The sequence below is a fragment of the Malania oleifera genome, chromosome 4, assembly GCF_029873635.1.
Source record: "Malania oleifera isolate guangnan ecotype guangnan chromosome 4, ASM2987363v1, whole genome shotgun sequence".
Classification (NCBI taxonomy): Eukaryota; Viridiplantae; Streptophyta; class Magnoliopsida; order Santalales; family Ximeniaceae; genus Malania; species Malania oleifera.
Window position 1 is genome coordinate 8806820 of NC_080420.1, and position 15536 is coordinate 8822355.

General features: G+C 37.9%; 1 protein-coding gene across 5 annotated transcripts in view; it reads right to left on the reverse strand.

The window, feature by feature from the left end:
- Positions 1-4133, reverse strand: part of LOC131154486 (uncharacterized) — a 35715-nt gene extending 31582 nt beyond the window's left edge. For 3 of the 5 annotated variants that reach the window (XR_009136450.1, XM_058107293.1, XM_058107292.1), the window contains exons 1-7: positions 3351-4089; positions 2704-3172; positions 2494-2630; positions 2158-2271; positions 1884-2072; positions 1535-1600; positions 919-975 (exon numbers count right to left, since the gene is read on the reverse strand). Coding sequence is in view for 4 of the 5 variants with exons in the window: in XM_058107293.1 (XP_057963276.1) it covers positions 919-975; positions 1535-1600; positions 1884-2072; positions 2158-2271; positions 2494-2630; positions 2704-3172; positions 3351-4040 (1722 nt within the window). In the remaining variant the exon portion in view is untranslated. Of the gene's footprint in view, positions 1-918; positions 976-1534; positions 1601-1883; positions 2073-2157; positions 2272-2493; positions 2631-2703; positions 3173-3350 lie in introns of all 5 variants that reach the window. The other 2 variants (XM_058107294.1, XM_058107295.1) reach the window with 2 other exon arrangements.
- Positions 4134-15536: the final 11403 nt, after the last annotated feature.

Genomic DNA, 15536 nt, shown 5'->3' on the forward strand with positions numbered 1-15536 from the left:
ACTATTTCAGTTTCTAGTAGTTTCAATTTCCTATTTTCTAGCCTAGAGATCTACTATTTGATTTTCTGATTTTGTGGTGATTTGATTTGCTAACTTTGTGGTGATTTGATTTCCTAATTTGGTGGCCTTCCTCTACTATTTATCTTGTAATCGTGTCTCTTGAAATTCAATAAGAATGGTTATTCTTCTTCCCAAAAATCCTCACTTTGTGATGGGAGATCTGCAACTGGGTACTATGTGTTTGTTGGTGGTAACCTAGTACCTTGGAAGAGTAAGATCTATGTTGTTGTGGCCACTTCAAGTGTTGAGCCTGAATAGAGAGTCAGGGCACACACTACACGTGAGTTGGTTTGGTTGAAGAACATGTTGGAAGAACTTCGTTTTCAATTGTCTAAGCCTATGAGTTGATATCTAATAATCAAGTTGCTATTTATATTGCCCTCAATCCGATCTTCCACTAGAGAACGAAGCATATTGAAGTTGACTATAATTTTTTTCACGAGAAAGTTGTACAAAAGCTCATTGAAACCACTCATGTGAAGTCCAGACACCAACTCGCTAATTTGCTCACTAAAGCTTTAGGGGTTGCTTGAGTTAAATTGATTCGTAATGAGCTAGGAGCATATGATATTTATGCTCTAGCTTGAGGGAGAGTATTATTGGTTATTGACTATTTAGTATTATTGCCTACGTTAATAACTCAGAGTTAGCAAGGCTATTATGGTCATTTTGATGTACTTGGCACATATTATAAATAGAGGGAGAGATTATCAATGTGATCAAGTGTTTCAATTTACACAATACATTTAAAAGAGACAAACAAATTAGAAAATGTGTTCAGCATATTAAGCTGCACTGACACAATATTCATGATATAGTGAAGACTATCCAATTGCATTAATTATGTAAAGGTGATACCTGGATCCAAGTCAAAATCATTTCCAAATATGTGGAAGTATCATAATTTGGGGGGTCCTGTAGAGTAGCAAAGAAGATAAAAGTTCATAAAGCTGCATTTGCAATTCCATAAGGTTGAAACTGAAAAGATACCTCACAGACCAGTTTGATAACTCTTTCTTAAATACTAAGAACTCAATACATCAATGGTTTCTTAACTCAACAAAAAATGTAACACCTAGTGCACAAGGCCCCCACAACATTAGTCTCTAAGGAGGGCAAAATATATACAGTCTTACTCCCATATTATGAGAGAATGTTTCCATGGTTTGAACATATGACGTTTGGATATGTGACACCCTATTGTTGAGTCAAGGCTCACCCTCCCATTTCTTGACTCAATGCATTTGATACTTTGCACAAAGGGTCTGAAATATTAAGTCAAAGGACCTTAACGAAAGACTCAAAACTGAATTTGCTTTCAGTGTTGCCTAATATTTTTAGCATCATTACATTAGTAATTTGAAAACCAGTCTTCAATTCAGAAATAGAAAGTAATATCTGAAATCTTGTTCACTGTCAAGTTTTAATTATGGAACAACCCAAATTCAAGCCAAATTATCTAAATTGAACATACCGCATCAACTCCACGGATTTTGTAGATTTCCTCGTATAAAAGTGTTTTGTTGACAAGAATAGGTAGCTGCAGGTTAGGTAACAGCTTCAGTTAATATTACAACTGGAGTTAAGATGTGCAGACAATCACACCAGAGTTCTGAGCAAACTTAAATCGTAATACAATTTCATTAATGCATCAACTTCATCAAATATGAGAAACTTGTGAATGAGATAAATGTGCATGCATTTGCCACAAAAAGTTTCCCTGCTGTAATATTATTTCTCAATGGTAAAACCACAGTTCACCTATTTTAAAAAAGGTATAGACAAAAGTGATTTAAGAAATTGGGAGGAAAGGAACAACACACCTGCAAGTGAACAAACATGTTCCAGAGCAAGGAAAGCATTAGTTCTTTATCTCCATTAGCAAGATCTTCCCCGACAATCATCATTCCGTCTTCATCATATAATGGAACACCAGCCTGCTTAAGATATTGCAGGGCAATGCCACAATTTATCAAATTCTTCTTGCGGGTATCTGATGGAACTATCACTTTCTGCCCACATAGAAAAGCAACAAAATTACAAAGGCTAGCTGATAAACTACCTAAACTCAGCAACATTTACATAAAGGAAGCCAACCATGAGAATAGAACAGTCTTGTTGCAAGAGCTGGATAGCTCTGCAGAGCCGCACTCCATCTCGTAGATCGTCAAACAAGTCTGTTAAGCTGAAGTCGTATTCAATAAGGGGGCACTGCAACGTTAAAAATGCATTAAATTGAAATTTTTACCTATGATAAAAATTATATGCTTATGCAACATATGATGAAGAATGAATGGACTTCATGACCCATCATCAGTGTATAAGATCCTAAAGATTGTCGTAAAAAGTACCAATTGTTATTTGCAGATATTTTCCCCACCCTAAATGTACTTGGATTTAGGTCAAAATTCAAAGATTATGTACGCAGCTTACCTGTTGGTAAGATACTTTGTACCCTACCATCACTAGATGCGCAAGAAGATTACCTTCCCCATGCATCACATCCGTCGGCAATAACTCTAATTTCAAACCAGAAAGAAAAGTCAATCCCACAACTGGTAAGGAAAAAACTGCAACCACACAGAATGATCATAAGAAATATTAATTTGGATTATTAATTTGACTATTAATCAGGATTATTACCATTTATCATTTGACAACTTGATTTAATGTTACATTGCCGAGTAAACAGAAGAGGAGAACCCCCATCAACTCCATCTATACCATGCTTAATAGGAAGAGTGCCCTGGGATTTAGCTCGATCGAGTATAAGAACGAGTAACAAAAATCTCTTTAACAGAACATTCCCCAACTTTTCAAAGTAACCAGGTCTGTAAAGACCATCAACCAACTTGTTGTAAGCATAAGCTTTTGCAAGGCCAGCATGCAAGAAAAACTGCTTCTCAATTACCATTTTCAGAAACACAATTTCTTGCTCAGAACCAACATCTCCATTGGGCAACAAGGAATCACCACCTAAAATAATGTAAAGTCCAATTCGGAGCCATACTGGGCTATAACACATGAGAACCCTTATTGCCTTTTCCTTCATTCCAACATCAGTTACTATTGGACAATGAGTCTTCATTTTTAGTCTACCGTCATCAGTGTTCTGAGAAATAAAACATCAAGTACAACTTAACGATTGCAGCCACTTGACGGGCAATACAAATGTACTAAAAGTTAGTGAATATGAACCAATCCAAATGCAACTGTGTTGACTTAACAGTCAAAGGTGATAAATATACCAACAAGATTAAAATTTAGACAGAAATTTTTAGAGACCAAACCTTCGTCACTTGAGTCATCACTTTGAAGATCTCCTTGCAACTGCCCAAACTCAAATAGACCCTCATTCGCTGCTTCAGATCGTCAAAACTACAAACATCCCGCAGCGAAGACTGCAAAGGCAGAAACATAGAATTCGGAAATTCCGGCGTCTCGAGATCGGCAGCACGCCACGAGCAATCCCTCTGGCGTTTTGGGCTCCTCCACATTCCATCAATCCCAACCGCGCCGGCCGGCCAGCTGTCCCTCTTTCCGTTCGCGGACACCGAGTCCCCGCCATTCGACCCAGGAAGATCACAACCGCAGGATTTGGGATTCTCAAGCAAGAAATTAAGCCAAACAGTGAGGGATTTGGACAAGCACTTGAGGGACCTCTCTTTCTTGATCTGGGCCTTCCGGGAGGACTGAGACTGTTCGAGCTCGAAGGCCTTCAGGCGGCGGGCGGCTTTGGAGCGGGCCGTGGACGGAGCAAGCGAAGGGCGGCGGCGGCGGAAAGAGAGCGAAGAGGAAGAAGAAGTGGGGGTCTGTTTGGAGGCGGTGAAGAACTGGGGGTGGGGAGAGTGGAAATGAGAAGGGTTTTGAGAGAAGGGGCGTTTTGGGGTTTTGAAATTTGAGATGTCCCTGAGAAGGGTTGAAGAAGAAGGGTGGGGCGCCGGCGACGGACAGGGTCGCTGGTCTTGATCTCCTTCCATTTTTCGCTCTCTGCGATCTTTTTGCGGCGTGGGTGTCGTTGCTTTGATAAGAAACGTCCGAAAGTGAAATATTTGCAAGTAGGGGATTCTCGTTTGAATTTGAATTTGCACCATAGAGGCGCGGTAATAATGATGGCAGCGGGGCGTTTCGCATGTGAGGATGTAATGCATGAAATTACCAAAATATCCTCCTTTGATTATCATTCACCATGCTATTCTATTATTCGTCCTTGCATATTGAGATCGTTTGGTCTGGTTTGGTTCTTCGGGACCAAAAATATTAATATAGAATAATAACCTTAGAAATTTCTTTGAAATTTTTATTGTCAAGAGAGTTTAAATTGAGGAAACATACCTTATCTCCCCTTTATATAATAACTTGCCCAACGTTTGGGTTCTCCCTTGTCTCACAATGGTCGCATCTTCAATCTGAAGCAACGGTGACCTATTGCAGCGTCAGATCGTCTGGTCGGTCAGTCGTCCTTTTGTCTGCCCTCCCTTGGCCTGCTCTGCAATTCGCGAGAAAAACGGAGGAGGAAGACATTGAAAAACCATAGCAAAAGACGCTAGATGGTCTAGCATTTTTTGCTACCATGCGTCAAACAATGTGTGGCTCTCTTAGGCAAAAGACGCTAGACCATCCAGCAACTTTTAGAAAGTATCAAAGTTGAAAATAAAGTTCCCCCTGTACATTTATTAAATATTTTTATATAAAAAAACCAAAAAAAGAAAAAACTCCATGAAGACTCTCCCCGTGCCCCTTTCTTCCTAATCCTTTTGCGTTTGTCTTTCATGGCTGTTGAAGTTGAATCCTTCACATATGAAGATTTTGAAGCCATGGAAAAGAGCTTGTTTCTAACACAAGTTCTATTACTCTTTTGTGTCCAAATTTTGTAGAATATTGTTTGAAAATCAAGCTATGGTTTACAAAAATTTTGATTCAACTCCTCTACTATGTATAGGGATCGAGCATATTCTACATTACCCTCCTACCTAGTTTGGTGAAAATGAATTTCATGATAAAGGATAACTATGATAATACACTATTCACCGACTAACACGTCCTAAAAAAGTACCCTAGTAGTGTTGTCCCTCTCCCCTATTTCTCCGACCTCTTTCATGCTATTCATGGTTGTTGAACCCCACATCAACGAAGATTTTGAAGCTATGGTAACAAAGAGTTTACTTCTTTTGCTTCTTTTGCCACATACGAGTATACTTGTATGTTGCAATTCAAGCTCTATTGCACATTGGTGTCCAAAATTTTCGAAGTTTTAATTGAAAAACAAGCCATGATCTACAAAAAAAAATGATAAAATAAAGTAATGAAATTATGTTGATTTTTGAAAGGGTTGGGTTGAATAAGAGAAATTTAATCTTTTAGGTAGATAAGTAAATTGAGGAGTACTAATCATATATTGGAGGATATAGGGAATTGAAAACTAAACAACTTTGATTTGTTTTTAGACTATTCTTATGAATCAATTAGGAATAATAGACAACTGGACATCACTAATTTGTATGTTGGGTGGGGGGGATCAAAACTACATTCAAAATTAAGATATGGAAACATTTGAGAAAGAGAAACAATCAATAAACAAGAATAGAGGTGTAAAGAAATTAAGTGCAATTAACTTTCGAAGAATTATCTTGTTAACGACGCCTAAAGTTAGCAAAACTAACCACTTTGGGCAATTTAATTGGTTGACAACATGACCCATAATTAGAATCCATTACAATGGAACCTACGTGTCATGAAAATAAAATAGTAACGTTGTTATTGAGTTATAACTCATATTTAAAGAGTATCAACTTGAAACTTGTTACATATGGGAGGACTTAAAGGGGGCTCGATGGTACGATACAGTACGTTTTAGTCAGGGAGCAATGTAACTGTATTATCATATGAGAGTATTTTGGGATTTTCATATAAGGTTATATATACACATAGTAACCGAGGATTGAATTCCTAAGGTACTTTTCGTTTGATAGTAAAAAATGCACAGGAACTATGTTGGCCCTAGAGTCAAGTCTAAAGGGGCGGTGAATGGACTCTTTTCCATATTTTGGTTTTCCTCTACAAAATATAAAATCTTGGCAAAATGCAAGCAATTATATCATAATATAAATAGTATAAATCATGCACAATACGTAAATTAAAGAGTATGGGGAAGAGAAGCTTGACAAACGATATTAACCTTGCCTACGTCCATGCCTTGAGACACACTCAAGGATTCTCAATCCACTATCAACCTCCTTCACCAACAGAGAAGCCTTTACACACAGGAAAAAATCCCTTTCGCTCGCCCAGAGCCTTTCAGTAAGGTTCACCAAGAACCTTTGCAATTTGGTTCATCAAGAACCTTCACACGAGAACCAATCCTAATTGCTCACAAAGAGCCCCAACAAGGGAACCAGCCCTTATTGCTCACAAAGAGCTCAAACAAGGGAACCAATCCCTTTAGTATTTGGTTCTCAGAGAACCCTTACAAGATAAAAATAAATTACAAACAAAACTCCTTGAATGAACGGATATTTAATACAATACAAACAATTCCTAATCTCTCAAGAAATGAATCTCAACAAAGATTAGAGAGTAAGAGAGATTTTGAGCACAAAAATGATGAACTAAAATTTGGTGTGCTTGGAAATGATAATCAATAAATGTTAATCACTAAGATCAATATTTAAACAAGTCTTTAAACTTATATTTACAGGCAAATTGGGCTACTAGCCGTTATATGGCAGTTGGGCTAATAAAACAATTTAATACTTTGAAAACTAGTCGTTTTATGGTTGTTGGGGTTCAGAACCTAATGCAAACCGTCGACGGTTTTCCCCAAACCATCGACGGTTTCTCAGGCAAAAAATTGTTTAGCTCTCTGCCTGAAACCATCAATGCACTTGGCCAAATCATCCACGGTTTGCCTTGTTTCTTCAATATCTTTATTTTAAGGTGCATGGAAAAGGTTTAAACCCAACCGGAACCAAGTCTTTAAAAGAATATAATACTAATATGATTTAAAATTTATCCCATAAAAATACATTTGAGTATAGAATATTTTTGTTAAACTCTTTATTTTGTCTTTGAAAACCATGAGTATAAAACTTATGACTTAGTGAAATCGTATATACTCTTATGTCCTAGTATGCATATGCAATTTGCTCGACTCTTGCTCAATAAACATGTGTGAAACAAAACTACAAAAATTACAACAAATACTACCTCAAACACTCCCAATTATATATGTTTCTACATAAGCTTCCATTGGTATGTGCTTGAGCTCTTCCGATTGAGTGTCATCTTGATCTTTGCCTATTTGAGTGTTGACTCAATCTTTGCCTGTGAGAATGTTCACTTGATCTTTGTACAAAATCCAAATCTGTGTGATTTCACCACTTACATGCCAGAGCTTAGTATGCAAAAATTAGTTTAACTAAGAACCACTAATGGGTTGTTATCATCAAAATATGACAATTAGGATCATGTAACCACTTAGGCAAACAATCTCCCCATTTTTTATGATGGCAAACCCTTGGTGTTCTCATAGGATATAATTGTAAGTTCCCCCTTAATTTATGTGTATTTTTGAATAAGATGAAAATTTTATCTCCCTTACTATATGCATATAAGGCATAATTAAAACATTCAACTAGATATTTCATATCTATTGGAGCTAAATCATACAATTATACAAACTAGAAAGTTCATTTTATATTAAGACAAATTAACAAATAACCTGAAATTTCATTAAAATAGATTAAGTAACAAATTTGAACTTCCATTTATAATCGTTTTAAGCAACACTACAGATTTGTAGTTAATACACCAACCTATAGCACCCATCCTACAACACCAACCTTGTAGAGACCCAGAGAATTATAGTAATTAAATAATAAAGGAAAAGAGAGAAAAAGGATTTTTCCAAGGGGGCTCAACAGGAACTCGTCGATGAGCATAGAATATTTGTCTATGAGTGGCCACTTGGGATGTCAACGAGGACACGTGTCTCGTCGATGAAGAGAAACCAAGAGCAGGATTGAGGGCATGCGAGTTCATCGATGAACCCATAGTCTTTGTCGATGAACTTCTTTTTGGACTCGTCGACGAGGAGACGCGGCTCGTCGACGAGGCCACGTGGACAACACTCTATAAATAAACTCATATCACATTTCTAGCGAGAAACCTGCATGCAAATCTCTCTCTCTCTCTCTAAAATTTGTCCCTCTGACTTCTCTCTAGGATTACGGCTTTGATTCTCGCCGGTTCGATGATCGGAAGCTGCCACGTTACTCCTAAGAAGATTCTCTACAATATTACCGGATTAGAATTTTGATTTGGAGTATTTGGGCACCATCCCAAAATTTAGGTAAATTAGTTATTTTAAGTTTTATAAGTTATTGGGTATTTCTAAACTGAGGGGAATGTGTTGGAAGGTGTTATACAAGTATATGTTGATTTGTTGGGAAATGTGAATTTCAGGGTGTTGAGTTAGGAACACACACATTAGTAGGTTTATTTAGATTTGTGGGCTTCTTAGTAAGTCACGTAAGGGGAAAACTAACTCAGCATTTTTCGTGAAATTATTTATGAATATACAACATTTATTTTCAGAAATTATATATGTATAGTATAGGGTTTGAAAATACTGTTGTTGAACAGGAAAATAGATTTAATACATCTTTTCAGAAAATATGATTTCAGATCAGATTTTATGTTTAGAATATTATTCTTATTTGTGTGGCATGAGTATAGATTTCCATGAAAATTATGTTATACCAGAATAATATGATTTTTCCATAATAAGCAGGTTACGATAGTTTTTAGAAAAACCATGAAAGCAGTACAGAAACTACGGTTTAAAATATTATGTTAAACAGTGCAGAAAATACATGTTCAGTAAGTTATGATATGGTCAGCGTAGATTTCATGATTTATATGTTATGACATGGTCGGTGTAGATGTCGTGATTTATATGTTATGATATGGCTGGTGTAGATGTCGTGATTTACGATCGGCGTAGATTCGTAATTATGTATGATATGTTAGAATTCATGGAAACATGATCATGTTAGATATTACTCAGAAATACGAAACAACTATGTATCAGTAATATGAAATGTACTATATGTTATCAGAATCAAGATGACTTAGTTTAGTATTTCAAAGCACGGTACCGTAACTATATGTATAAGTTCAAGTTTATGTTAGTGCTACCATACATCTCAGATAGAGTGTGGGAGATGGCAATCGATGTGGCTTCAGTGTAGTGCAGATGTTCCCCTGGTAGTCCGGAACAAGTGAGACAAGCACATCATACTTATAGACTTATGTTGACTTAGCGTGGTCGGCCAGCCATTGTTAGGTTCTGCCTTCAGGTCGCACAACCCTGTCATGTGGGGAGGGGTAAGACATGACACTAGTTGCTTATCCATCCTGGGTATTATTTCAGTATTGTACAGTTATAGAAGATGTTTGACATGATTACAGAAAGTAGTACGATATGTATTATGAAATTCATTATGATATGATGAATCATGTTTTACTCAAAATTTATATAGCCAATTTCATCAGTTATATACGTATTATGTACAGTTCATGTTTAAACACGATAATACTCAAGTTGCCACACACTGATATTAGTTTATTTCCTTACTAAAAGATATCTCACCCCAACATTACAAGCATTCCAGGAAATCCAAATAGAAGGGTGGATAAAGCTCCGCAGCAGTAAAGGTTGATCGAACTATCCTGTTAGAAGGGTAAATAGTAGAGTAGGGTCAGAATGGTTTTTGCGATATGACCCTAGGGTACTTTTTGGTCCTTTTGTGGATGATTGTACATATATGACAGGTTCAGTAGAATTCTGGTATTGTGCCCATTGTTGTATGACATGTATGTAATTTATATTTTTCGTTGTTTAGGTATCAAAGATGTATTGTAGAGACCTGAATAATTATTGTAATTTAATAATAGGAAAATGAGAGAAAATGAGGATTTTAAATAGGGTCTCATCGATGAACACAAGGAGTTCGCTGATGAGCGCACATGAGGGCCTCATTGACGGGGACACGTGTCTCGTCGACAAGAAGATACCGAGAGGCTATATTTCAATTCTGAATTTCGTCGACGAGGAATAAGCATTCATAGATGAATTTTCTTCTTAACCTCGTCGATGAAGGCCAGTGTATAAATAGCCTAAATATGATTTTTTTTCCCTCTTCTCTCTCTCCTATTCGTCCCTTCCTCCTTCTCTCTAAGATTTCGGGCTAGATTCTCGTCAGTTCGACGATTCGAGTCCACCACGGCACTCCTGGGAGAGTTCTCTTCAAATATGTTGGAGTGGATCACTGGTGGGATTAACTTGGATTTCATCCCAACTTCAAGGTAAGGCTTTTTGCTCAATATTTTCCTTTCCTACAGTTGTAGAAAAATGTAGTACTCGACTAAACTTTTGTTCTAGGAAATGTTATTTTTAGGGTGTTGAACGGGGAAGCCTACGGGTGTAAGACTAGATATTATAGGGACTTTTCATAAGTCAGGTAAGGGAGTAAATTAAAGCAGTTATTTTCCATGAAAATTATTATTACTTATTAGCAAATTAAATTTTCAGGAAGCATGTATTGTATATATGAGTATGTTGGTAAAAATGCATATTTGGGAAAATATTGTTGTTATACAGGAAATATGATTTCAGAATGAAATTTATGGTTTTAATCAGCATTGTGTGCATGAATATTATTTTACTCAAATTGTATTATGTTAAATCAAGTTTACAGAAAAAGCATATTTATAGTTATTTTAGGAATAACAATGTAATACATTATGAATTCAGAATACGTGATAAACAATATATTTATTCAAATCAGTATATATGATATGTTCAGCGTAAGGCCGTGATTGATAGCTGGCGCAAGGTCATGGATTATGTATGTATTCGGCGCAAGGCCACAGCTATGAATGTTTTCGGTGCAGGGCCGCAGTTATGAATGTAATCGGCGCAAGGCCACATTTATTTATGTTATTATAAAAAATCAAAAAATGCTATCAATCTATTTATGCTTAAACAGTATATTATCATATATTATATAATATCAGAATCCGGATGATAATTCAAATCAATTTTAGGAGCACGATACCGTAGCTAAACAATTCAGTCCAGACATGTGCTAACTGCCCCTACAAGTAGAGGGGGTGGGAGATAGCTAATTGATGTGACTTTCAATGTAGAGTTGTAGACGTCCACCCGGCAGTTTGGACCAGGGTGTGGCGGGCCCATCATACTTACAGACATTTTTAACTCAGCAGTGGTCGGTCTGCCATTGTCGGGTCTTGCCTTCGGGTTACACAACCCATCTTGGGGGGTAATACATGACATCAACTAACTATTTATCCTGAGTAAATTTCAGAATTACTAGTTATATCAAATGATTTTATGAACAGTTAAATACAGTATGATTTAGTAAAATTATGAAACTGTATGTTTATTTAGTTATGATATTATCAGTGTTTTCAAGCATGTGACATGTACTGTATATTTATTATAGCACGTAAATATTCATGTTACCATACAACTGTATTTAGTTTATTTTCCCTTACTGAGAGGTGTCTCACCCCAGCTTAAACTATTTCAAAAAACCCAGAAAGACCGGTGGACCGAGGTCGCCATTGATACAGTTATACTACCTCACTAGGAGGATAAGTTTTTTAGCTAGGATCAGTAGGTTTTTGTTGAAAGATCCTTGACGTATATTTTGATGTTTAGAGGATGGATATATATATATATATACAGTATTATGGTGGATTGTAGATAACTCTAGTATTATGCAATTTATGGTTTGGAGACTGTAATGTAATTTATTTTTACTGTTGCTTAGGTTTTCGCTGTGTATGACAGGTGTATCCCCGCTACCCACGGGTTCGGGTTGATTTTATTATATGATTAATTATGTAGTAAATTAAGTAGGTCGTTACATGTATAACAGGCATATCCTCAGTACCCATGGGTCCGAGTTGATCATGACTATATCAGTTTAGCAGGATATTAGAGTTATTATGTATGTGGTTATGTTAATATATATATATATATATATATATATATATATATATGTATGTATGGATAAATAGGCAGGTCGTTATAGTTTGGTATTAGAGCCTAGGTTGCTAGGTTCTATAGACTTTAGAGTGTAGCGAAAATAATACCAGAGTATAGGAGAAGGATTTGAGGTTTTGTTCTGCAGTTTGGAGGCTGGACTTCCGTGGTGGTTTCTATGTTTTTCCTAGGATGACGATTTCAAGAAAGCCATAGTAAACTATTGTCGAGTTATGTTTCTAAAGTGTAGGACTGAAACTTGAATTAAGTTAAGGATGTTAAGATAGAGGTTAGATACGTAAATTATAAGAATAGGGTCCCTAAGCCATGTTTATTGTCTTTTCAAGATGGACCCTGGGGGTGGTAGTGCTCATGTGAGCGGTAGTAAGGGTGCAAGGCCCTCGGGTGCAGGTGGGGCTGATTCAAATGCGGTATTACGCAGTGTAGCTCAGCAGGTCATGATTGAGATTGCACGAAGCTCCAAGGAGCAAGGAGGTCCGTCTACACGCCACGAGTGTACGATAGAGAAATTCACCAAGATGAATCCTCCGTCATTTTCAGGAGGAGCTGATCCTACAATCGCCGAAAACTAGATGTAGGAAATAGAGAAAGTATTAGCGGTGCTGCAGTATATGGAGGAGCAGAGGGTCTTATTTGCCATCTATAGCCAAGAGATGGTGGACTGCGGTAAAACTATTGGAGGAACAGAGGGCAGTACCTATTGCTATGACTTGGTGCTGGTTTAGAGAGTTGTTCTTCGATAGATACTTTTCAGCCACTACTAAGGAGGCCAAAGTAGAGGAATTCTTGAATTTGAAGCAGGGATAGCAATCAGTCCAGTAGTACACGGCGAGGTTTATAGAGTTGTCCCGTTTCGCCCCGTATATCATTCCCAATGGGGCAAAGAAGGTGAGATAGTTTGAAAGAGGTTTAAGACATGAAATATATAAATAGGTAGCGATGTTGAAAGTACATGAATTTGCTGAGTTGGTAGACAAAGCAGTTGTGGCAGAGGCTAGTGAGCGGATGGGTACAGAGGAACAAGGACAGAAGAAGAGGTCCACATCTTTAGGTTTTCAGTAGGGGTCTGGTCGTGGTTCGTGGAGGAGAGGTAATTATGGTAGGGGATAGAAGCAGGAGATGAGGGGCCGTGAGGCTCAGGGTATGCAAATCTACCCAGTTTTTCAGACGTGTGGAAAGAAACATCTAGGAGAGTGCCGAGTAGGGAGAGGTGTATGCTATCATTGTGGTGGATCGGGATATTTAGCACGAGATTTCCCTAATCCACTTGGTACCGCTCCTACTCCCAAACCGTATCAGGTAGGTTATCAGGCGCCCTGTGGAGGCTAGCAGAGGAATGTAGCCCTGGCGAGGGTTTATGCTTTGACGCTGGGAGACGCAGAGTCCGTAGGTGACGTCGTGACAGGTACCCTTTCTGCTCTATCATATCAAGCAATTGTTTTATTTGATTCAGGTGCAACCCACTCTTTTGTGTCTGCGGGATATGTTAAACTTTCTGGTGTTGAGACACAAATATTAGATGTTGAATTGTCAGTAGTTACACCGACAGTGTTAGTGGTAAAGTGTCGTAGGGTGCTCAAAGGCTATCTAATAGATATTCAAGGAAGAGTATTACCAACTGACCTAATTGTGCTAAACATGCATGGATTCGATGTAATACTGGGTATAGACTGGCTGGTGGCTAACTATGCCAGTATCGATTGCCATAAAAAAGAAGTGATATTCAAACCACCAGGAAAGCAAGAATTCATATTTGTGGGGTCGCGGGTGCATTCCCTGCCTCAGTTAGTGTCAACCATATAGGCAAAAAGACTACTCCTGGACGGACGTTAGGGGTTTATGGCCAATGTAAAGGAGGTGAAAGGAAATGAATTGAAGCTTGTCAGTACACTAATGGTAAAGGACTTTCTTGACGTTTTTCCAAAGGAACTACCCGGGTTGCCTCATGACCGCGAGGTTGATTTTTCTATCGATCTACTTCCAGGGACGACACCGATCTCTAAAGCTCCTTATCGAATGGTTCGAGTAGAATTGGGAGAATTAAATGATCAGTTGTAGGATTTATTGAATAAAGGGTTTATCAGACCTAGTGTATCGCCCTGGGGAGCTCTAGTTTTATTTGTGAAAAAGAAAGACAGGACTATGAGGATGTGCATAGATTATAGGGAAATAAACAAAGTAACAATTAAGAACAGGTATCCTCTACCCTGTATAGATGACTTATTTGATCAGTTTTAAGGTACACAAGTCTATTCAAAGATTGGTCTACACTCTGGGTACCATCAGGTAAAAGTCAGGGCAGGGGACATCTCTAAGACAGCATTCTGGACGCGGTATGGCCATTATGAATTTTTTGTCATGCCATTCGAACTAACAAATGCTCATACTGTATTTATGAATTTGATGAACAAAATATTTCATCAGTATTTAGACCAGTTCGTTGTGGTTTTCGTTGATGATATACTGGTCTACTCGAGGAGTTTTGAGGAGCATGAGACGCACTTAAGGCTAGTATTTCAAATGCTTAGGGAAAGGAAATTGTATGCCAAGTTTAGTAAATGTGAATTCTAGTTAGAGAAAGTTGCATTTTTGGGGCATGTTATATCAAGATACGGAATTTCAGCAGATCCCAACAAAATAGAGGCAGTGGTGAATTGGGCCAGGTTGAGGAATGTTTAGGAAATCAGGAGTTTCTTGGGACTAGCGGGTTATTACCGAAGATTTGTAAAGGGATTCTCAGGATTGTCAGGGCCTTTGACATGACTAACCCGGAAGAACGTCAGGTTTGAATGGGACGATAATTGTGAGTAGAGCTTCCAGGAATTGAAGCAGAGGCTCGTCACTGCACCAGTATTGACCATTCCATCAGGAGGTGATGATTATGTGATCTACAGTGACGCGTTTTTTAAAAGGCTCGGATATGTGTTGATGCGGCAGGGTAGAGTTGTAGCATATGTCTTTAGACAATTGAAAGAATATAAACAAAATTATCCGACCCACGATCTAGAGTTGGCTGCAGTGGTTCATGCATTGAAAATTTGGAGGCATTATCTGTACGGAGAGAGATGTGAAATATTTTCAAACTATAAAAGTCTAAAATATTTCTTCACACAAAAGAAGTTGAATATGAGGCAAAGAATATGGTTGAAACTTATGATTACGACTGCACCATCAATTATCACCCAGGGAAGGCGAATGTGGTGGCTAATGCTCTGAGCCGGAAATCAGGTGAAGTAGCACAGTTAGCAGCAGTAATTCAACACCCAATCCAGATGGACTTGGAGAGGCTTGGTGTGGAGCTAGTAGAGAGTAATCCTCAGGCATTTATTGCCTACTTGGTGGTACAGCGTACTCTACAAGAGAGGATTAAAGCTGCTCAGAA